The sequence below is a fragment of the Brachyhypopomus gauderio genome, unplaced genomic scaffold (genome assembly GCF_052324685.1).
Source record: "Brachyhypopomus gauderio isolate BG-103 unplaced genomic scaffold, BGAUD_0.2 sc52, whole genome shotgun sequence".
Classification (NCBI taxonomy): domain Eukaryota; kingdom Metazoa; phylum Chordata; class Actinopteri; order Gymnotiformes; family Hypopomidae; genus Brachyhypopomus; species Brachyhypopomus gauderio.
The window spans coordinates 1,316,941-1,342,340 of record NW_027506877.1 but is presented as its reverse complement, the minus strand read 5'-3'; the positions used below and the strand labels follow the sequence as shown (position 1 = coordinate 1,342,340).

Genomic DNA, 25,400 nt, shown 5'->3' with positions numbered 1-25,400 from the left:
ACACCAGCGCTTAATGTCACGCAGCATAGAGGGCCAATAGCACGTTCGTCGTGCTTTCTCCCACAAACGCTCTGCTGAGAAGTGTGCAGAAACAGGCCCCCCATGTAGATGTTCGAGCAACTGAGACACCAAAACTGGGGGAATTACTACCTGCACGTGCTGCTCACCAGTTCGGGACCCACGCACCGTACGACACAACAGGCCATTGACAATAGAAAGGCGACTAAATTCCGTACACAATTTCCGAAGGTTGAGGGAACCCCCATGTACCTGACGACGTGGGGGATGCCTGACGCCTTCCTCAATCCAGGTTAGCACCCTGGCAAAATCTGGATCTGCCCGCTGCAGAGAACCTATGTCCGAGCCATCATGGGAGAGTGAATAAACCAGGCTTGTGTCCACATCGGTCTCAGCAGTAGTCGAGGGGCCGTGGGATTCCTCTACCACAGAATGCACTCCCGACACCGGCTCACTCAATGCTGGCTCGTCAGGTGTCATAGGCCGACGAGACATTGCATCGGCATTTGTGTGGCGACTGCCATCTTTATGGAACATGACCCAGTTAAATGGGTCCAGTTCCAACACCCATCTGCCCCGACGACCAGTTGGATCATTTTCAATGTTCATTTTTCTCAGGCCCAGCAGCGGGCGATGATCTGTGATGATGGCAAACTGAGACAGCCCCAAATAATGTCTGAATTCCCTGACAGCCCATACAACAGCCCAAAGCTCCCTATCAAAAGTGGACCACCGCTTCTGGGCTTGGGTGAGGGACCGACTGGCGTAGGCCACCACATGTTCTCTCCCGTCTATATCCTGTGCCAAAACGGCACCCACAGAGTCCTTCGAGGCATCAGTGTGAATCCTAAAAGGCACAGAGAAGTCGGGTAGTATCACCAGGGGGGCAGAAGTGAGTACCCCTTTTAGATAGTCAAAAGCAACAGCGCATTCCGCAGTCCATTCGAATGGCACGTTTTTTCCCGCCAAATAGTGCAACGGCGCTGCATGCCTGGCGAAGTTCTTCACAAATCGCCGGTAGTATGAACATAATCCCACAAACGCCCTGACCTCTGAAGGGCAGCTGGGAGTGGGCCAGGACCTGACCTTCTCTGTGTTTTTAGGGTCCGGCTGAAGACCATCACGAGAGACCACATGGCCCAGAAACACTACCTGATCCCTTGCGAGGTGACATTTTTGGGCATTCAATTTCAGACCAGCCAGCCGAATTCTCTGCAAAACTTCCTCCAGATGCTGGAGGTGATCCTCAAATGTCCGGCTGTAAATCAAAATGTCGTCCAAATACACCATACAAACATGCCATGGCAGCCCCCTGAGGATCAGCTCCATCATCCTTTGGAAAGTCGCAGGTGAGTTAGTAAGACCCATGGGCATAGATCTCCACTGGTATAACCCCCGACCTGTGGTAAAGGCCGTTTTCTCCCTGTCCTCCTCAGCCACTTCGACCTGCCAGTATCCGTTGGAAAAATCAAGTGTACTAAACCAGGTGGAGCCTGCCAGGGCATTAAGGCTGTCATCCACCCGGGGCAGGGGATGCGAATCTTTGATGGTAACAGAGTTAAGCCGCCTGTAATCAATACAAAACCTCCATTGTCCCCCTTTTTTCTTTACTAAGACTACTGGGGAGGCCCAGGGGCTGCAGCTCTCCTCGATGACACCATCCGCCAGCAAGCCCGCCACCTGACGTTCAATCTCCGCCTGCTTTTCAAGGGATGTGCGATATGCACGCTGCTTGACAGGGGGGTGGTTCCCAGTCCTAATGTGATGTTTCACCAATTTGCATCTACCCGTGTTACCCTCAGATGCCCCAGTAAAGACCCCCGAAAACTTTTGAAGAAGTTCAGTTAAACCTGCGCGCTGTTGGGGTGTAATGGGTGACCCCTCCAGTGTGACGGGAATGGAGGCAGGCGAGTTAGACACTGAATTAGCCCCTCCTGGATGATAAAGTGGTGCAAGTTGAGTGTCCTCAATGTGATACAGCTCCCCTAAGTACACCCCTTGTTTGAGCAGAATGTCCTTACCAGTCGGGTTTAAAACACGGGCCACGCTGGCACCGTCCCTTACACTGGCAACAGTGTGTGCAACCATCACCCCTGTGGACTCGGGAGTATTCGGCTCCAAGTAACCTTCGAAAACGGCCGACGTTATATCAGAAGTGCAAGGAGCATACACAACGACTGGCACCAGCGTCTCACTGAGCGGAGGTATCGTTACTGTTTGGGCCAGGGAGACGTTACAGCACTCAGGAATCATTTCCGCAGTCCGCAACAGCGGCACTTGTGTGTCCCACAGACTAAGAACCCCCTTATCCAAATCCAACTTGGCATGATTCCTCGCCAAAAAATCCAGGCCCAGCAGGACTGCCTGGGTGGATTCCCTCAGAATATGGAATGTGTGCTGCCACATCACGAGCCCCAGCCTAAAAGTGACATTCATTGTCCCCAGCGTGTCTAACACCTGTCCATTTACTGCCCGTGAACCCACATAGGTTTTATTCAAGGGGCGGCTGCGCAAGGCGGGGACTGACATACGAAATGTTGCGCTCATCAGTGAAACAGAAGCCCCAGAATCTATTAACATCATCACTTCACTCCCTTCCACAACCCCCCTTACATAGGATGTAAGATTATGGGTACAAACATCAACCTCAACCGTATCCGCTGCATTGTCCTGAACAGGCTGGCCCTGACATGTATAAGCTGACGTGCGGGCCTCAACGTCAACTACCGTCCGTTTCCCTGCTGAGTGGACCCTGGATCTCGTTGAGGCGACCGGAAACGCACAACACGGCGTGACTGCTGTTCCTCCTCCTGCCGAGGGCGCCACCTAGGGCTCGGGCTCCGTCGACCCAGTGTTCCACGAGCGGGCTGTTCCATGTCCTGACGCTGAACGTAGAAGCCCCTCCCACGCAGGGTGTGTTGGTCCGGTGACCAACCTCTCTGTGGCCCTCGGTCCATCCAAGACTGCTTACAGCTGCCATCGCACCCAGGACGAGAAGGAGAGCGCGAGCCACGTCTTTCCTCATGCTCCCAAGCGCCAGCCCGTAGCCTCCTGTTCTCCTCCCGCATTTCTTTCATTTCTAGTCGCATGGCATACAGATCCTCACTAAGCATATCAACCGCTCTCCTCAGGCCACTGTCCTCCGACACTGAGTGCACCGTCATCTGTCCTTTAACAAACTGATTGTCGCTGCAGGCGCTCGCATTGTCCGACCCAATAGACAGTCTAGCATTTTCACAACGCCCTGCAATGATCAGAGCCTCCTCTAGGTCAGTAGCCCCCTGCTCATAGCATTTGGCTCTGAGCGACGGATCCAGTCCAGCCAGAAAGCGGCGAAACTTCTCCTGTCTATGCGCCACATCCCCATACTCTGGAAAAGCTTCCAGCACTAACCTGTTAATGTCCGCAGCATAGACTTCCAGGCTCTCGTTAGGAGCCCGCAATCGGGCGGCGAGATTCGCTTTGAAGCAGTCTATAAACTGTTTTTGTCCGAAAGCATCATTAAGCCTCTCTTTAACTGCAGCATAATCCGATTTCACAGCCGCGGGGAAACTGTCCCACAGCAAAAACGCAGCCTGACCCAACCGCGTAGGAAGAATTCTTACTAGTTCGTAGTCCACTTCGGAAGCATCCGCCGTTAGTGCTTTGACCGCAACCTCCAGCTGTCTCGCCCAGCTGAGAAAACTCTGCCTCCCATCTCCTGTAAACGGGGCAGGCAATTCAATTCTTAATCCGCTGCGTGAAACGTCGTTCCTGCCGTGTCCAGGGCTGAACTTAGACGCTCCTATATCGTCCATCCACATGGTGAAGCACGTGCCCGTCCGAGCCAACACTAGCCAACTTTAGCGGCGAAGCTAAACTTCACTTGACAGTATATTAACGCTACCGCGCACCACTAATTATATTGCGAACGCGTAAGAGGAAAAATAAGAAACACCGCTGCCACCAATGTAACCGAGCTTCTCGGGGGTTCGAGTCGCAGTGTAAAACGAATTAACTTGGAAGACACAAGTATGAACATTGCACCATTCTCTGTTTTATTCTCTCCACCACACCAAAAACTTTTTTTCTTCTTTTCTTTTCAAGAACCGGCCGAACACACTACAGTGCCCCAAGAGGCATTTCGTATCACCCAGGAACGTTCTCTATAACTCAGTTACATTAGTATTCTGCCTTCCTCCCGAAGACGGCCCCCACCGCCAGCGGTCCTGACGGATTTGATGATGAATTAAATTTAAAGTTAAGTCAAAAACTGTAAACATTTAAACAGTTAACGTGAAATCTAAACAGAGTACTGTACTGATTACGATGCGAATTAAACCAGGATATAACCCACGAACTATTAGACGCGTTTTAGTAAGTAAAGTGGACATCGCGATCTGTATATATATGTACAGTCAATGGTAATGACACACGCCTCGTACCGGGGCTAGGTACCTTAGCCAGTTAACTGTCTAACCATGTCGCTAGCAGCTTACCTACTCTACAACCCCTGGCAAAAATTATGGAATAATCGGCCTCGGAGGATGTTCATTCAGTTGTAGGGGTGTTTTCAACTAAGGATATTTTCATAGTCGAATCTGATTCGTCAGCTTTTCCCTTTAGTCGACTAATAGTCGAATCGGGTTTATTCTTATTTAGAGCACCTTAAACGGGATCCCGTTCTCATTCAGGACTTTTTTCCTCTTCAAAGTAAAAACCTAAAACACTCAGATAAATGAATAAACACGGTAGGTTGGCTTTATTCAGCTTTTATTTATTTACTTATTTATTTTTTATGAAACGTTAGAGAACATTAACCGTCAGTGCGCATTGCGCATATCGTCAGACAGGCACTGTGCAAAATGTCATATTTTAATTAAAATATGCCTGCCTGAAAATATAAAGAAATTGCCACACAACAGCAAAAAATACAAGGAAAGGTTCAAGTAACGGGGTTTAAAAGCAAACAACAACACAAAATGTTTATAGGCCTACTTGCCGAGACGCACCGCGACGAGACGACACGACTGAAACGACAAACGTCTTTTTTTCGACTTACGCGTTTTAAATGGTATGCCATGTTGGTTGTTGTCGTGCGAAATGAAAGACGTTCAAAATACTTTTGAAGTTTTTTAGTAGCCATTATAATCTCAGCAGATGCTACGCGTATTCTGTAGCGTGTTCAGCTCCGCTCGTTTGGATTGTGCAACAGCAGGGTGTGATTTATTAATGTGTAGTAAGGAAGATGCCTATTATTAATGCGCAAACATCATTTTTAAATATTTATTAACAGAAATTAGGATGATTTTATTTGACAAAAGGCTATACATAACGAAAACAAAGACATTTCATGTAACAACTAATGCTTAGCTGCATCCTTGGGCACCCCCATGCAGTTAGAATGGTACATTGGCGCATTTCCACTAGGGCCTACTTGGCGCGGTACGGTTCGATTCGCGACGGTTTGTGAGTGTTTCCATTATGGCGCATTTCCACTAGGGCCTACTTGGCGCGGTACGGTTCGATTCGCGACGGTTTGTGAGTGTTTCCATTATGGCGCATTTCCACTAGGGCCTACTTGGCGCGGTACGGTTCGATTCGCGACGGTTTGTGAGTGTTTCCATTAGTACCACTTCCCTGTGAGCCGGCCCCTTCGGGTACTTTTTTCGTACCGACTCGCTCGAGGTTCTAACCGTTCCGAAGCGGTACAGTTCTGTGACGTGGAGGAACAGCATGACACTGATTGGCCAGGGAGTGTCGTCACAGGTTGCGTCAGGAGAGCGACTCCTCCGCTATGCTATGGACTCCTCAGCCATTTTTAAAACCCAAGGAGCGAAGTCTGTTCCCTGGTCAAACGCCGAGGTACAAACCTTTCTGTTAATAATCAGTGATCAAAAAATCCAGGGCGAACTGGACGGGGCCACTAGAAATGTAAAGGTTTTTAGCGAGGTTTCCGCGCTAATGGCCACTCATGGCTACCAGCGGTCCGTTCAGCAGTGCCGGTCGGTCCAAGCTCCCCTTCTAGCGACAGGCTTAGTTGCAGTGCCGTGTCAGCTGCTGTCTATCCCAGGTGGCGCGCCGCTGCGTTGAGTTGCGCCTCGTAGCATTCCCACGGCGCGCTGCCGTCAAAACGAGGGAGATGCGCCGTGTGAGCAGTGCTGTAGTTCGCTGGCCTCGCCGCCAGGCCATCCGGCACTCGGCTCCACGCAGGACTCCGGGCGCTCTCGTAGTTCTACCACTGTAAACACTACAATATATATATATATACATACATGAATGCCCCGCCCCCTAATTACCAGTGCTACCACTGTTAACACTACAATATATATATATATATATATATATATATATATATATATATATATATATATATATATATATATATATATAGAGAGAGAGAGAGAGAGAGAGAGAGAGAGAGAGGGGGGGGGAAACAATAGGACCTGGGACCCTTAAACTGGCAAAATTGCTCCAGCAGATCCCAAGACCAACATCCAATATCTCTATCCAGTGCAGTGCTGTTCTGGGAACAGCTAAAGTTCTAAACAGGAACCACAAGCTCCAAGACCTTTGAGGACCTGATCAATAAGAACTCCCAAAGGAAGGCGAGTCGGCAATGTTTTTATATATATACAAATGTAGATAGTATATACTGGCGGTGTTGTGATTAGCGTTGTCGCCTCACAGCAAGGTGTTCTGGGTTCAATTCTCGCTCTGGTCTACTGTGTGGAGTTTGCATGTTCTCCCTGTGCCTGTGTGGGTTTTCTCTGGGTACTCCGGTTTCCTCCCACAGTCCAAAGACGTGTCTTAGGTTGATTGATCACTCTAAATTACCTGTAGGTGTTGTAGCGGATACATATGTTAGTTTATGGATTATGAACGGGGTACCATCCTGATTGCTCAGGAACCAGTATTGTGATAACGGAGATAGGTGGAATATGGTTTAATCAGTCTCATTAACAAAGGGTTAAGTTCTGATTCCGCACAGTGACCTAATACCATCAATTAAAATACGTATTTACCACTGTGACCAGATTAATGAACAAATATCAAAAATTAAATGGTTAATATGACAATTGATATAAAGGATAACATGTGGAATGATTTGGCTCAAAGTGAAACTAAACCTATACGTGAATCTACTAATCAAACCAGATATATAATGGTAAACAACAAAGAATAGAACATTAAACAACAACAGCAAATAATCAGCAATTATTGAGGGTCATGGGACTCCTGAGGTGGCTGGGTCAGCGGAGTCTGTCTTTCAAGACGGCTTGAAGCGCTAATGGCGCATTTCCACTAGGGCCTGCTTGGCGCGGTACGGTTCGATTCGCGACGGTTTGTGAGTGTTTCCATTAGTACCACTTCCCTGTGAGCCGGCCCCTTCGGGTTCTATTTTCGTAACGACTCGCTTGAGGTTCTAACCGTTCCGAAGCGGTACAGTTCTGTGACGTGGAGGAACAGCATGACACTGATTGACCAGGGAGTGTCGTCACAGGTTGCGTCAGGAGAGCGACTCCTCCGCTATGCTATGGACTCCTCAGCCATTTTTAAAACCCAAGGAGCGAAGTCTGTTCCCTGGTCAAACGCCGAGGTACAAACCTTTCTGTTAATAATCAGCGATCAAAAAATCCAGGGCGAACTGGACGGGGCCACTAGAAATGTAAAGGTTTTTAGCGAGGTTTCCGCGCTAATGGCCACTCATGGCTACCAGCGGTCCGTTCAGCAGTGCCGGTCGGTCCAAGCTAAAAAAGCTTAACGCGATTACCGGGCGGTGAAGGACCATAACGGACGCAGCGGAGCAAACCGCAAAGACTGGATATGGTTCCAGCAAATGGATGTCATATACGGTCACCGGCCAGCCAGTAACGGAAGAGAAAGAGCTGGACAGACACGGCAATGTCAGTGCTGGAGGCCACGGAGAATGGTGAGTGTATTGTGATTTCAGTTTTACTACTAGGCTCGTAAAAGATGTAATATGAACGTAATATGAACGCATCTATTGTAAACGCAGGAATTTAGAGCTGTGTTTGTAGTTAATGTTACCACCACAGTCACTACTGTAGTAGCCTTGCTAGCCTTGCTAGTTGCTAGTTAGCTGTAGCCATAAACAAAGCATCAGCAGCGATGACGTGCTACACATTTTGTGCAGTTACGCTATATCATTGTTCCTTCACGGGAATACTTGTGTTTAATATTTGTTATTTTTTACGTTCAAGATTCCCCTTCCACTGACGAGGCGAGCGGAGTTGGCGGAAAATGTTTCCTTCAACCGGGCTTTCCTCGGGGTGCTTGGCGAACTTGTGAACACCATGCGAGACGGACGCCAGTAAAAGCACACAAAATGTTGCTTGTAGTACTATAAATATTTATTTCATATAAAGCTATACGTATATATTTGCTTTTTGCACTTTTTTAAACTATAACTATATTATTTACATATGTTGTACTTTAAATATCTATATTTCATAATAAAGTTTGATTTCATTTGATTGGATGACTGATGCTTTTTATGCAGGGTGTGTTCAGCCTGTTTGAGTAATACCAAATTATTATCAATAATTAGAGCAACCACATACAATAATGAAGATAAAGATAAATAAGATACAATAATGGTATGTGTTAAGGGGCATCGACCGGTGTTGTGGTCGCATACAAATGATGTTACGACACTACAACCCGCGCGCCAACAGCAACTCCACCCACATTGTGGTGGTCCACCATTGTAATGGAAACACAACGCGACCGTACCGTTCCGTTGCGAATCGACCCGTATCGAACCGTACCGCGCCAAGCAGGCCCTAGTGGAAATGCGCCATAAGACCTAGCGGTGATGTCACAGTCGTGGTTGGAGGGTAGCAGTTCACTTGATGAGATGACTTCGAAGTTAATTTCTATCGGCCAAACAGAAATAACTCGAATTTAACTAAGAAAGGAAGATGAGCTTGACTTTAAAACAATGAAAACAAAGTAAGTTTGACGACGACACAGACTAAATAAAACACTTTCTGGAGAAATAAATTATAACGAAGATCTTCTAGAAGTTGGATAAAGTTCGAACTTAATTGCGGTCTCTTGGCATCACTCCAACTCTTCTTTTCACTTCTCGAGGGACACCTTTTAAGCAACATTTAGGGGCGTGACTGTAGTTCCCCATGAGTTGCTATTCTGGTGATCATTGGACTCTGATTCCTGAATATGCATAATCTCTGCCCGGACAGGAGGTAATCCGAGAAAGGCGAGAGAGGGGAGAAGGGAGAGAAGGGGGGTTTGTGACCCTGCCCGTCTCTCAGAGATTTAGTTAAGGGGAGACAAAAGCAGACTATTACAATTTCAAGACAATTGGAATTCTCTGATTTCTAAATAAATTGATTTGTATGCTCTGCCTAAATAAGTATTAATTTGACTCTACCAGCCTATACCTTAAGCCATTCTTAATTTCCACTTCTGGACACTGAATGACACATAATGCACAGAAAGGTATGAATATGAGGTCACAAAAGCACATATGAACATGGCTACATTTGGTAAGTGACACAACTTAATACTTATACATATGTATATGTATATGCCTACTATAGCACATTACATTTTGATACTCGGATAGATATATAAATCCTAATTAGACATTACACTGGACTACAAGTGTATTGATAGATCTCAAATAATGTAGCACATGGATATGAGAATATGTAGGTCTCTATGACCTTAACACACAGAACTTAATGAGCATGCATATCTAAACAGCAGAACACACAAGAATATGTATATGCATGCATGCCTTCACGATACAATTCAAAGCTACAAAGATAGGTGTATCTAACTACTGAAATTATAGTAATACATGGGTATGCATCAACGTGGTGTGATTATATAACCACAGAGATTCTGATAACATTACTTAATGCTGAATACATGAAAGATCACAATTGGTTTCTTTATATCAACCACAGATCACATAATGTTCAATTCAGAGGTACTCTGTCCTGGTGCCTGAAGGCTGGGAAGCTGGATATTGGTTCCATGCATACTTGTCCTTTCCTTGGGTGAAAGATAGTCATGTTTGGTGTCTCTAGACTGCATTCGCCGAGCTGGTTCCTGTAGGCTGAATACCAATTCGGTGTACAGTTCAGATTTGGAGTTACAAGGATTTCTAAAATATTGCACCTTTAGTTCTGGGTCTTAACACAAGAATTCAAGGTGTTATAAAATGGGGTCAAACCTTGGGGAATCAGATAGGCCTGTGATTTAGGCTTATGGGTGTAGACCTTTCCTGCTCTCTGTGCTCTGTGCTCTGTGCCCTCCTGAGAAGGGTTGATCCTGGCCAGAGCACATTAAGGGTCTTTGTTTTACTCTCAGACGATCAGATAAGTTAAGTCTTCCTAAGCTTTTTGGAGAGGAGAGCCATTAGGAGTAGGGATTCCTTGGTGATTGTTACCGAGCGAAGGATCAGTGTTTATGTTTACATACACTTAAAGAGCTGTGGATGGGTTAGTCTCTTGCCTTCCAAGGTGAAAGTAATCCACTTTGTGATTTTGCAATGTCTTTGGCTGTCTCCGTTACAGTGTGCATGTGTGTGTGTTGGTCATGTGGTGGACTGGTGACCTGCCCATGGTGTATCCTGCCTTTGCCCAATGATACTGCGATTGGCTCTGGTGACCCCGAATAGGGCGAATTATGTGGTAAAGACAATGGATAGATAGTATATATTTATTTTCTATTCTTCTTAGTTACACTTGCTAACTGCACAGCTCTAGTGTCTGCCAGGCAGGGCAAGTTGTACCCTGTATAACTATTGGCGCATTTCCACTAGGGCCTGCTTGGCGCGGTACGGTTCGATTCACGACGGTTTGTGAGTGTTTCCATTAGTACCAGTTCCCAGTGAGCCGGCCCCTTTGGGTACTTTTTTCGTACCGACTCGCTTGAGGTTCTAACCGTTCCGAAGCGGTACAGTTCTGTGACGTGGAGGAACAGCATGACACTGATTGGCCAGGGAGTGTCGTCACAGGTTGCGTCAGGAGAGCGACTCCTCCGCTATGCTATGGACTCCTCAGCCATTTTTAAAACCCAAGGAGCGAAGTCTGTTCCCTGGTCAAACGCCGAGGTACAAACCTTTCTGTTAATAATCAGTGATCAAAAAATCCAGGGCGAACTGGACTAGAAATGTAAAGGTTTTTAGCGAGGTTTCCGCGCTAATGGCCACTCATGGCTACCAGCGGTCCGTTCAGCAGTGCCGGTCGGTCCAAGCTAAAAAAGCTTAAAAGCGATTACTGGGCGGTGAAGGACCATAACGGACGCAGCGGAGCAAACCGCAAAGACTGGAAATGGTTCCAGCAAATGGATGTCATATACGGTCACCGGCCAGCCAGTAACGGAAGAGAAAGAGCTGGACACCACAATGTCAATGCTGGAGGCCACGGAGAATGGTGAGTGTATTGTGATTTCAGTTTTACTAGGCTCATAAAAGATGTAATATGAACGTAATATGAACGCATCTATTGTAAACGCAGGAATTTAGAGCTGTGTTTGTAGTTAATGTTACCACCACAGTCACTACTGTACAATAGCTAGCTCTTAGCCTTGCTAGTTGCTAGTTAGCTGTAGCCATAAACAAAGCATCAGCAGCGATGACGTGCTACACAGTTTGTGCAGTTACGCTATATCATTGTTGCTTTCACGGGAATACTTGTGTTTAATATTTGTTATTTTTTACGTTCAAGATTCCCCTTCCACTGACGAGGCGAGCGGAGTTGGCGGAAAATGTTTCCTTCAACCGGGCTTTCCTCGGGGTGCTTGGCGAACTTGTGAACACCATGCGAGACAGACGCCAGTAAAAGCACACAAAATGTTTCTTGTAGTACTATAAATATTTATTTCATATAAAGCTATACGTATATATTTGCTTTTTGCACTTTTTTTTAACTATAACTATATTGTTTACATAAGTTGTACTTTAAATATCTATATTTTATAATAAAGTTTGATTTCATTTGATTGTATGACTGATGCTTTTTATGCAGGGTGTGTTCAGCCTGTTTGAGTAATACCAAATTATTATCAATAATTAGAGCAACCACATACAATAATGAAGATAAAGATAAATAAGATACAATAATGCTATGTGTTAAGGGGCATCGACCGGTGTTGTGGTCGTATACAAATGATGTCACGACACTACAACCCGCGCGCCAACAGCGACTCCACCCACATTGTGTTGGTCCACCATTGTAATGGAAACACAACGCGACTGTACCGTTCCGTTGCGAATCGACCCGTATCGAACCGTACCGCGCCAAGCAGGCCCTAGTGGAAATGCGCCATATGTGTCACCAATTATATATGGAACCTTTGTGAGAAAGAACGAAAGTTGCCAAGCAAACGAAACTTACCAGAGTGTTTACCTCTGTAATTGATATCTGACACTTCTTGTTATGACCTAACACTGAAAAAAGTACAATAAAAATGACAATAAAATAAGAGAATACTACGAAAATCAAAACAAATATCACCTATTAATCTGTTCAAAAACCGCAATGCACTTTTCCCCATGGACCGTGCACGTTAACCAGTAGGATATACCGTCAGTGTTTTTACTTTCATTTTCGTAATACATTCCAGGCAGTGCTTCTTGCGCGATCTAGTGCAATAAATTGTCAAGTAACAAAACTAGTATCATATTACATTAGGCGGAGTGTAGATTAGGTTACATTGTTTAAATATTTTATACTAGTCAAAATAACGTTCACATGCGCTCAAACTGGAGAAAAGCAGTAACTTTCTTAGGGAGGGGTTACACCATATACAGTCAATGGGTTACACGCGCAGCAGTTTCGTTTACCACGTAAATGAATGAAGAAAAAAAATCCTGTTTTGAGATTGGGTTAAACCACTGATCCGATTTACAGTATGTATGTATACTACGTCTTTTTCACACGCATTTTGTAAAATATACCCTCACCAGCCTGAACATAAAAAGAAGAAGGAAAAAAGAGAATAAACACACAGTGAAACAATTAAACGTATGCTGTGTAATCGGCACAATCCAAAAATGGTTTAGTCTTGCATAACACGCGCTTCAAAAAGGACCTTAATTCGAGGGAAGCAGAGCCGTATTCACCGTATTTCGCCACGCCCACTTCCAAGTGTGTGTTTCTTCCGCCTTTGTGTTAGAACTTCCGGTCAGCTATTTTCGCATTAGTGTACACTACTACATTTTAATGATTTTTTTTCATAAAATAGGCATTCTTGTCTATTTACTTCTTTACTTAATTACTTAAAATTACAAAATGAATGCAAGGAAAAGATGTGGCCACTGATTATAATATTGTTACTTATCTGATAGCCTCACAAGCACCCAACGCGTTTGCTTAATCGGAGCTTCATAACCGAGCGATTTCTCGGGATAAGGATGATCTGGTGTTGGTTTCCCCTCCACAAAATGATAAGAGCAGACTAATGGACGTTTGGGTGGATATTTTAAATTTAGCGCCTTCAGCCTTAGACGCAGGTCCTCGTCTTTGGAAGGCGGTGGATATAAGTTATAAGGTGCCCCACAACACTCAGATCTTTTCGAGCTGTGTTCGTAACACTGTTGGTCAAGCCAAGTTTTCCTCTTCTTCCATTTATTGTGACACCCTCTAACTCAGGAGTGGCCAACCTGCGGCTCTTTGCCTGGTTTCATGGGTCTCCCCAGCCGGTCCGCTCTCACCTGCACTAACGGTCTGTGCCGTGGCCCGGTTACCTCATCAGCTCTGAGGGCGACACACCGCTACACCTTCGTGGTGCGCGGTTTGTTTACAAGCCTAGCGACCCGCTAATACTTTTAAAACCTGCGTAGTGGAAAACGGGAGACTAGCGGCATAAAGTATCTGTGATATTGTGATTGTGATTTGAGTCTCGTTGGTGAGACGCGGTTCTTCTGTCACACGTTTTGGAATAAACCACATACGAGGTGCAGCAAAGGCACCGCACACGACTGAGGGAGCTTCAAAACTACTACCGCTGTCTGTTCTCTTCTTCCTAAAGATGAGCGCAGGTCAGTTGCGTTGTAACGAGTGTTGATAAGTTTATCCACTTTTTACCTAGAAAACAACAGTTGCGTACATAACAGAGCTCGTAGTGCTCCAAACGTGATAAAGTCCTGAAGCACATCACGCCTTATGTTTATATCGAAGTTTGTGTTCGTTTTTTTACTTAATTTGTGTCCATTTTATATCCCCCCCGCTAATAATTTACACTCGCCACCCCTCTTGGTCTCTGACAGGTTGGCCACCTCTGCTCTAACTGAACATATTATGCTAGTCATTTTGTGTTTGTTGTCGTTTTGCTTGTAATCGGTATCAGCGTATCCGTAGCACCGGAAGTTCTAACACAAAGTCAACCAAGATGGCCCTGCCCAGCGTTGTCATGGAAAATAGCGTGAATAGAGAGAGAGTCGCGACAACGGAAGTTCAAAACGCTTGATGGTCACGTGATTCACGGAGGCTTCAGATAGATCCAGGACGTTCAATTTGAGCGCATATACGCAGAGACAGAACTGCGATTTGAGGATTATTGTGAACATCTAACGACCAACTTTAGGCTAATTTTAGAGCACATTGCTGTTTAATGCTTTGATTGTTTTATAATTGTTATATATTACATTCATTTATATATTTAGAGGGACAGGAAGGGGTGAGAAATTCAGATTAGATAAATTTTCTAACATATCTTTAAATCATGGTAATTTCTGTAATTCCATGGTATTGGTGACCTAAGTAATCTAAATGACTAATGTACATTTTCTGACAGAAGGAAAATTTTCTTTGACTTCATTGTGCAGAAATATGCTTTAAAAGGGTACATTAAAACACATTACATTTACATCCAGACAGTATATGACATATTAAAATACATTGATAAATTATATATATATATATATATATATATATATATATATATATATATATATATATATATATATATATATATATATCTTGTCTTTAATACACACTTATTTACAGCAATTAATTCATTAAATAAATCTCTAATAATCTCAAATATGAATATCATGTCAAGCAGTTTTTCTGTGTCTTTTCCTCCGTGTTGTTTGTGTAGTGTCCACCATGGTTTGCTGTGTTGCATGGGGATGCTCCAATCGAGCAAAAATGTATGGTTTCCCCACTGATACTGAGAGGAGAAAAAAATGGTTGTCTCAACTAAGCAGGAGCAATCTTACCCTCACTAAAGATTACAACATTAAATATATATGTGAGGTAATCATCAAACACTGCATTTGCACTTTTCACAATAAACACACTATTGGAAAGCGTAATGCCTGATTTATTAAAATACAGAATAGTGAACAAAAAAAATCAAAGATTCCAGACAGACTCGGGTGCAGGGTGAGGGTGCTATCTAGTTGCAGGCTCCATTGAATCCCCTATGGTTCTTTGGCTTAAAGAGAGAGAGGAGAAAAAGACAGGAGAAAATGATTATTATAAGTATTGATGTGATATGAATTTGAACTTGTTGCACATCCTTGGTTGTTTTTTTATACGTGTAATGAGTGTATACGTATCCAGTAAGTGTTCTCTAATACTGTGTATTCACCCACTGTGGGATATGTATATGGGTAGACAAAACTGAGTTGTCATGTGTGAGGAGTAAACTCACATCACTCTGCAGGCACATTTTGAGGCAGACCAGTTCATCAAAACAGGGCAACACTAGGCTGAGAGCAGATGTTGTTCCCACCATTTTTGTGCATCGCCCCGCACTCAGAAAGAGGAAGCCCCCTGCACTACTGGACCTGTAAAGACAGGGCCCATAGCTGCTGATCACAGCTATAGTGTTAGGGGTGACACAGGTATAATAAGTATGAACTCCTAATAATTATATTATTTCTTTAAGTGATAGACTATTTAAAACTTAATCACACTAAATAGTATACGTCTTTTATATCCAGCAGTTTCAAAAACTGAGGAAATACGTTAATAAAATAAAAATAAATAAAACGAAATAAAAGGAAAATAAAATAAATAAAAGGATAAATAAATAAAATAAAAGGAAATAAAACGTTAGCTGGTACTCCAAAATGGATATTTTCATTTTACCTCCTCGACCCAACACACTCTACAATCACACTCAAATGTTATATTTAACCAATACTAGCTACCCCGCAAAAACATCAGGTGAAATGACATTAAGAGAGGAATTTACTATTAATAGGCTGTCGGTCGTTAATGTGAAATCTCGCTAACCGTATTCGCGTTCGCATAGATTTAGTTCCCTAAATCTGCTTATTAAGAGGTGGATAATTCACTAAAATGCTTTAATTCACATTTTAATGCACATGCTAATTTGATTCTGATGTCCTCATAATACACAATCTGATTTTTTAAGCGTACTAACCTGTAAAAGTGTATCACAGATGGTCCACTGCTCCAGTTTGACTGCGCTGCTCGTATTTGCTGCTAACTTCCGGGAACTATTGACAGGCTCCACGATCCGCCATTGCTGTAAAAAAAAACTGGTCCATTGGAGTGAACGGAGTTGACGCGACTCTCTCTCTATAGGGCTCTGGAGGGAAGGAACGTCGTGGTGATTCCAGGCGGTGAGAGGATTCCAAAACGCGGAGAAAAGTAAGTCGCTCTGAAACATTTTATTAAATGTATAAAGTTAGTGATTTTGTTCTTCGTCCCAGTAAATTAGTAAACTGGCAGGGAGGCATTTCACATTTGATTCGGGTTGTTATTTTTAAATAACCAGACGATTTATATGTGTTTTTCTTACTGTTTTTCAATAAATAAGACAAAAAAATGAAATGTTAATCGACATGTCTGCTTTATTATCAGAACACATCACACACCAATCTTATAAACGTAGCTTTAACTATATTTACATCGATTTATTTGGCATCGAACAAAACTTTTTCACTTTCATTTTCATTTTCACAAGCGACTTCACAAATCAAGAACTAAAGGTAGCCAAATGTTGTAATTGCTTGGCTGTTGTGTGTATGATGTAAGCAACTCTGCTATAGGGCACGAGACGCCTATTTATAATTGCATATATTTGAATACAATAGTGAGATATGTAATTAAAAAGGGAATATGACCCCTTTCCTAAACAATTTAAAATATTAGTGTGTTATTATCTAACAGTTGAAAAATTGTGATAATACAGTAATGGCAGCACAAATCATTTGTGGTGTTTCACAGCTCATATGTGAAGGTTACTAATGTTACTGACAACTGGATATTGGTGAAATGGAGTCTTCTGATGACGAGGTAAGCATTTAGCACGTTATTTTCCTATATGCAAGTGCAGTTTAAAATTGGAATCTAAAATTGGTTGAATCACTGATGGATGTCTGTAATGTCCGTCAGTAATGTTGCCCACCTTAGCTATGGGGCCCATTTACAGACCTCATTGTTCTATAGTGCATGAAAACAGTATATTAAAACAGTGTGTGATTACATATCGTTTATCACACAGTTCTTGAACTGTATCCAAATCAGGGCCGGCGCCAGAACATATACAGTGAGGGGGCGTCAGAAAATTTCGGGGGGGCGAACGTAAGTTGTTGAGCGGGGGGGTGCGTGTAACGATTGTCGAGCGGCCGAGGGAGCACCATGTAGCGATTGTTGTAAAATAAATGGGTCTTATATTTTACATTGAGGGGGCGGGACACCTCGACTGAGGGGGCGACGCACCCATTCGCCCCCCCCCCCCCCCCCCCCCCCCCCCGTGGCGCCGGCCCTGATCCAAATGATTGACATTTTAGTCAAATTAGATTCTTTTATATTACAAATACATCTGACGATGGTTAATGTCATTATTAAAAAATCATTGAACATTTGTATCATTACCATGTTAAAGAAAGATACTGAACAAAAGGTTTAGATCAATTTAATAATCAAAACACAAGATGCAGGTTTCATGTCGCCCTCTAGTGGATCATAGAGTTCGTACATTGGCCAGTTCTCTTTTGAGAACATAACATTTAAGAGAAAATAAATTGCTTATTAAAAACATATATACCTTTTACTGAAAAATTACTATTTGATTTATACACCATTAATGACTTTTGGAAAAGTGTAACATTCTAGCTTCGTAGTTAGTAAGCTAGATTTCACCGTACAGATTTCACTGTAATTCTGTATAACTCCTCCCCTTGCTGGTGAAGCACTGGACCAGAATGGCACTGGTGCTGTATGCTGTTTCCCTGTTTACCATCATGCACATTCACTGCATCACTGACAAGAACTATAATTATTACTCATCTTCCCCACTCCTAATATACTGCAGAATGTATGCCACTATACAACTGTGCAGTTGCTATATGCATTTTTTTCCCATTATTATTAATGGAATAATCCATAATTTTACAGATGTTATTTCAAGATGCCAGTGATCATTTTTATGAAGCCCCACTACAAATGGACTTTCCAGGAACACAGTCCACTGAATTAATCCAGGAGGAGAAAACTCACACATTCACAGGTAACCTGGTTTAAGGTGGAATATGTATAATTAAATACCATTTTTACCATTTATTATGTTGTGTTTTTATTATGTTATGTTCTTACTTTGCACAGATGATCCTGCACCATCTGACATTCATGTCCTTTCCTGTGGAACCAGTGTTGTGACCCTTGCGTGGGTCGCCCCTGACGGTATATCAGAGTTTGAGCTGACTTGTTCCAGTAGCACATCTTCAAGCAGGCAGACCATCTCAAACTCCTGCTCCACTGAGGTGGCAGACCTCAGGCCAGGGACAGAGTATACTTTCACTATTTCTGCAGTGTCAGACAGTAGAGACCAGAGTCCAGGCGCTGCAGTTACTGCATGTACAAGTAATGGCACAAGTTCTTCTCTGTATGAGACATTTGTCATTGTAGAATGACCTGAATTGAATTGTCTTAAGGATTTGTAACATTACAGCTTGACATACAAATGGTTTCATTTTCAGATCCAGTCCCACCTGAAAACATCACGGTTCAGGGTGTTGATCACTCATCTGTTACACTTACCTGGGATGCACCTGCCTTCAGAAATGGAGCCACGTATCACGTGGCCTGTTGCCAGGATGGGAAAACGATGCAAGAGGAGAAAACAGAGTCCAGCACAGTTGTTTTCCACAAACTGAGTCCAGGAAATAAGTACTCCTTCAAGGTTGTAACAGTGCTTCCCAATGGCAGCAGGAGTAAGGAAGCTGTGACATTTGCACGTACTCGTGAGTACTGTTCTGATCTACAGTATATGTAAATGTTGGTTTGACTGTATGATAAATTGTTCAATTTTGTCATTGTACAAATCAGTATTAACTTAATAAAATTGAAATAAAAATAAAATACATTCATGACCCTAATATGACCCTCTGATGCAGAGTAAAAAGATATCCTACTTTTTTTTTCACAGAAACAACTTTGGAGAACCTCCTGCAGAATTTGGGGTTGAAGGAGTATTATCCTAACAAGCTTTCACTGTGCACTGTGCTAGAAATAGACAAGAAAACAGTGACAGATGACCCGGCCCAGTCTCTGTCGTTTTTGCCATGGCTGTTTCTGAAGAAACTGATGATGGTTAATGTCACCGCAAGAAGTGTTAAATGTGTTCCACCTGATGACAGTGAGGACTCGCTAAATGTGGATATTTACCAAGATCTCAGGAGGTTTGTTCTTACTGAGGACTACAGTCAAAAAGTGAACCCTTTAGATATCATAACTGCTCTTTTCCTTTGCTCAGATGGTTTCCTCCAACAGGAAATGACTTTGAAAATGTCAATGTGTCAGTTCTCTGTACCTTTGCTTCTTCCAAACTGTGACTCACAGCAGAGCACACTCATGCTTTGGGCCTTGAGATATGTTGTGAAGAAGTATAGGCCACATTCCTTATCTGATCTGAGAGGATTTGTGGAAGAAAGGATTATTGAGGCAAACCTACCCTTAGTGTCTTTTGTAAGACTTGGTGATTGCAGTATTTCTAAGTCTCAAGTTATAAATAAGTTACTCAGTAATCCACAGCAGTACCATGACACCTTCATACACCGTGACATGGACTGTGGAGATGTACCAAGAAAAGTTTCAAATGGCTTGGTGGAGCTCAGTTGGTATCTGCCTTGTGGAAACAAAAACATTGACATCTTTCCTGGACCTGTGGCTGTCGCAAACTTGAGAGGAGACATTGTCACGTATGATACTCAATACTCATTTCTGTGTCAGACGTCCACTGCAGTTTTTGTGTTCTTTGACACCTTGGATTCAAACTGCAACATACTCACTAATCATCATGGTAATGCTCAGTTTTATTTGGTGGCTAATGCAAACACAAAATCCTTCAACATGGAAGCATTGAGAATTACTGCTGGTGAAATGACCTTGAAAAAAAGTAATGTCATATTGAAGACCAAACAAAATGATGCAGACTTTGTCAGAAATCTACGAGCTGTGATGAATGATGCTGTCAGGAACACAGCTCTTAACATGAAACTGGAAGATGTTGCACACGAGCTTGGGATTCTAGTTGATGAAGACATCAAGGAATGTCAGAAAGCTAAAGAAAATGCAGATGCAATCACAGTGAAAATAGAAGACACGCTGAAGTTCAAAGAATCTCAACTGCCTTTGCAAGGAGACATCTGGAAAATGTTGGCAAAGTTAGAGAAAGAGGAATGTAGACTTCGAAAAGCTGGGAATCAGAATATTGAGATCTACAAGAGTGAAATTCAGGAGCAGAAGATAGCACTCAGGGAGAAGCAGAACAGTTATGAAATGTCAGAAGCCATGAACTGCTTCATAGCTGCTTTGTCAAGCTCAAGTCTAGAGAGGAGCTGCTTCTTAAAATGGATGCGAATGAATCTGGATAATCTGACCCGTGAAAAACTCACTGGTCTCAGAGAGCAATATAAGGAGAAATGCCAAGAATCATCTGAGAATAAGGAGGAGATTACACTACTTGATAGACAAATCTCAAACAGCGCTTTAGGAATTGAGCACTTTTTGAGAGAAATGGGTCAGTTCTATGAAGCTGCAATAAGTCTTTCAGAAAATTCACAACCACGACAACAAATGCAACACTTACCAAGATTGTGTGCTGAGCTGCTGTTAGATGGGTTTCCTCTTGAACTAGTTGATGGAGATGCTTCAAATATTCCTCTAAGATGGGTGAGTGATGTACTGCTACAGTTGAACACTTTGGTGCAGCCCAAGAATAAAATCATGGTGATCACAGTGTTAGGAGTCCAGAGCACAGGGAAGTCCACTCTGCTAAACACCATGTTTGGTGTCCAGTTTGCTGTCAGCAGTGGCCGATGTACGAGAGGTGCTTTCATGATATTAATCAAGATCACAGACAGCTTCAAAGAAGAACTAAATTGTGATTATTTAGTAATTATTGACACTGAAGGACTGAAATCACCTGAACTGGCACAACTAGATGACAGCTATGAGCATGACAACGAGTTAGCCACATTTGTTGTTGGATTGAGTGATGTCACAATCATCAATATCGCCATGGAGAATTCCACTGAGATGAAGGACATTCTACAGATTGTGGTCCATGCTTTTCTCAGGATGAAGGAAGTGGGCAAGAAACCCAAGTGCCTGTTTGTACACCAGAATGTAGCAGATGTTTCAGCCCATGACAAGAACATGAAAGACCGCAAGCTTCTGTTGGAGCAACTGAACGAGATGACAGAAGCAGCTGCCAAAATGGAGAATAAAGATGAATACAAGAAGTTCACTGATGTGTTGGAGTATGATACAGAGACTGGAAACTGGTACATACCTGGACTCTGGCATGGGAATCCTCCAATGGCACCTGTAAATGCTGGCTACTCTGAAGCTGTCTATGACTTCAAAAAGAACCTGATGGTTGTTCTCAAACACTGTGAACACATGACTCAAGGGAATAGTATACCTGAATTTCTTGAGTGGACAAAAAGTCTCTGGAATGGAGTAAAATATGAAAATTTCATATTCAGTTTCAGGAATAGTCTCGTAGCTGATGCATACATGAAGCTTTGCGCAGAATTCCATAAATGGGAGTGGTCATTCAAAAAGCACATGTACAACTGGCTAACAACTGCTGAAACAAAAGTATCTAATTTTCAGATAATGAAATCTAAGTTTGAGAATTCAGACATGCAAGATTATCTCCATAGAATGAAGGGAGAGGCCTGCACGGAACTGGACAGAGGTGAAAAGACCATTTTGGATCATTTAGCTTCCTACTTTGAGCAAACAGAGGGCCATGTCTATCTTGTTGAGAGATACAGAGAGGACTTTAAAAACAGTGCAAAATGTCTCAGAAGGGAACTTGAGAACTCAGTGATAACTGAACTGAAATCAGTATTTGAAATCAGGAGAGGAATGGACAAGTTAGACAAAATAAAAAAAACTCACACAGAAATAATGGAACAAAAAGTTCTGCATCTGGTGGAGCAGTTCAGAAAGGACAAGTCTTCAAAGTCTGATGAGGAGCTTGAAAACATATTTGAAGGAATCTGGCAGCAGACACTTAAGGAGCTGAGCTTTAAAGGACTGCAGAAGAAAGACATTTTTAGTCTCGTCTTTGGTGAACTGCGTGATAATCTAAAGCAGAAGGGAAGTTCATTACAACAAAAAATGAATAAAGTGAAACTTGAGCAGTGTGGCCAAGCCCCCTTTGTTGTGACTCGGGAGGGGTTAATCCAAAAAGTTCGAAGTTATTTTGGTGTGGATGTACATACAGCAAATGTCCAGGAGATGGCAGACAATGTTATTATGGTATGTAGCCAGTTAGTAATGGAAAAGGTTAATAGGAAATATGACTACCATGACACTTACATCCAGGAGATTCTTAACATGACTGATCACCGGTTAAAAACCAACAAGAATCTTGGGTTTTCTAATAACTTTGAACTTGAATTAAAGTTACACATTTGTGCAAATGCTGCAAGAAAATTCCAGGAAATGCATGAACTCTACATAAAAGAAAATGACCCTCGTAGATGTCTTGAACAGTTCAAACATGAATACTGCACTGGTTTCAAAGACCTGTTCAACGACGGTGATCAGTGTCAGAGGAAAGCTGAAGAATTCACCAAACTCTGTCTGAGTCCTGCAGTGGAAGCCTACATCTCTAGCTCCTTGGGGACAGACATTGTTGATGTGATGCTTCAGGGGCAAAATGCTTTTCAGTTCAGCACTCGAAGCTTTTTTCAATACTCAATCTTAAAACAGCTTCTCACTGAGAACAATTTTGAAAATTTTGTGAAATATATTTGTTCATATGAATGCTACGTCAAGGAGTGGATAGAAGGTCAGATTACTGACCAGCTCTCAAAGGGACACAAAATGCTTGAGTTAGAGGAACAACACCTCAGAATAGTCACCAAGGACATAATGGAGGCCATCACAATAGCACACAATGACACAACTGAAAATGGAATTAAAGGATTCATCAATAATATCTGCATTAAACTTGGACAGAAGCTCATTATTCCCAAAGATGCACTGGAAACAGTCACTGTTTTCACCAGAGCAAATACAGAACCATTTGTTCACTGGCTTAAAAAATCTGTGGAAGAAATGGAGGAGTCACTTAAGGCAAAGTTTAAGGAGGGAGACATTCAGAGCAAACTGAGGAAACTGAAAGTCAAACCTCAGGATGAGCTGTTCAAGCGTGTGTTTGGCTGTGGGGTACAGTGTCCATTCTGTAAGGCACCATGTGAGGCAGGAGGGCAGGAACACACAGATCACTGTGCCTCAATACATAGACCTCAAGGACTTGGACAATACAGGTGGGTGCACTCCAACGTATTACTAACTGACATCTGTTCTACAAGTGTGAACAGTGAAACACAGTTCAAGTGTTTAGAAACTGGTTATCAGTATCATCCTTATAAAAAATACAGGGAAATATTTCCCAACTGGCATATTCCTGCAGATCCCAGCATACAAGCTGCAGACTACTGGAAATATGTGATGGCAAATTTCAATGAGCAGTTTGCTAAGAAGTACAATGCAAAAAGTGCAGATATTCCCCCAGCATGGAAAAACATCACAAAGCAAAAGGCAGAGAAGAGTCTGGAGGAGTCTTTTATAGTCAAATAAACACTCCTGCAGTTATGTTATGAGGCAGTAACAAAAGACTGCTACTGAATTTAATAATCCCAGAAAAAAATTAAATGAAGAGCCCCACCATAACATGTTATTTTGAGACATCATTTGCACCTGCTTTAAAGACCATCAGAACTTGTTCAGCATTTGTCAAACCTCTGCATAAAAGCTGACTGAAAATATGTAAAGCAAAATGTATCATGCGAAACATGACGCCCCACATTTAATTCAATATAAAAACTGAACAGTGCATTCTAACCACTGTGTCCAAAGTGTCTCCCTGGGTTGTTTGGAGCCCAGGATGAATAATCTTAGCTCATAGCATGTTTATTACTCTTTGCAAAGGGCCTCCTACAGTTGTTAGAACTCAGGATGTTTAAGCTTTACTCATGTTAGTTCTGTTACTATCTATTACATGTACATGATCATTGATTTGTTACCTTCTCATGATTCCTTATGATGACTTGTTTCATTTTTGTCATTCTTTTGGTCGTTACATAACCACAAGGTGAATGGTTGGCTACATTCTAGGCTTTATGTCTTTGTGAGCACTGTATTTCTGTGATTCCCTGAAGAGCAAAGATGTTTTTCTATTGCTGTGTGACACTGACCTATCCGAGGACCACTGTCACGCCCAGCTCCGCCCTCCTACCTTGTCCCGCCTAGCTTCCCCGTCTCCTTGGTTACTACATTATTGTGTTGTGTATTGTAAATCCTATAACAACATGGTAAGAAATGTTTCATTTGTTTCACGTGGAGATACATGCTAAAGGAAAGGGATGTAGATTGTTTGTCTAAATGATTGTTCAATATGGGCCACCATATCTTCATGTGTTCTATGGCATAGCCAATCAGAATGCACGGTGTTGGATCTCTCTCCATGTGCAGCTCGCGAGTTACTTTGTATTTTGTACTTTGTATGTTCCTGAATAAAACGTCGCATTTATTCCGAACGTCTGATCATTGACTCGGACGACAAGGAACTAATTTCTACACAGCCATTGTTTCCTGCCTTCTTTAGACGGCACTTGGGTCTACCTCTCTCTGTATTTTCTGACGTGGTATGTACCGATCGTACACCCGTCGTCACAGTTTGGTAATGGTCTCAAAACCATGGTGTGCACTCATAATTATGTTGTAGTGAAATAATCTAAGCATATTTTCAAAACATAAAGCAAGGAGTGATGTTCAGACTTTAAGTGAATGGTTACATTGTATTTACTGGACAAGCCACATCACGTGTCATGTTTTGATAAAACTCCACACTTAATATGCAGTGAATGTACTAAAATAAAGGTATCGGACAGCCCT

General features: G+C 42.7%; 1 protein-coding gene across 2 annotated transcripts; it reads left to right on the top strand.

The window, feature by feature from the left end:
• The first annotated feature begins 16,290 nt into the window (after positions 1–16,290).
• LOC143488606 (interferon-induced very large GTPase 1-like) lies at positions 16,291–25,035 on the top strand. Of its 2 annotated transcripts, none has more exons than XM_076987423.1 (6): positions 16,291–16,625; positions 17,205–17,273; positions 18,378–18,489; positions 18,585–18,662; positions 18,959–19,222; positions 19,408–25,035. In XM_076987423.1, exons 2-6 carry the CDS (start codon positions 17,253–17,255, stop codon positions 24,081–24,083), a joined length of 5,151 nt encoding a protein of 1,716 aa, XP_076843538.1. In that variant the 5' UTR covers positions 16,291–16,625; positions 17,205–17,252; the 3' UTR covers positions 24,084–25,035. The 2 variants fall into 2 exon arrangements, with proteins under 2 accessions (XP_076843538.1, XP_076843537.1); XM_076987422.1 differs by having other exon boundaries at positions 18,585–18,842.
• The last annotated feature ends 365 nt before the right edge of the window (positions 25,036–25,400 follow it).

Excerpts from the sequence above, each read along its gene's own strand:
- LOC143488606 (XM_076987422.1), top strand. The coding sequence starts at position 17,253 with ATGGAGTCTTCTGATGACGAG. Across the intron at positions 17,274-18,377 it reads TGGAGTCTTCTGATGACGAG|ATGTTATTTCAAGATGCCAG; the intron begins GTAAGCATTTAG and ends ATAATTTTACAG. Across the intron at positions 18,843-18,958 it reads TGCAGTTACTGCATGTACAA|ATCCAGTCCCACCTGAAAAC; the intron begins GTAATGGCACAA and ends TTTCATTTTCAG.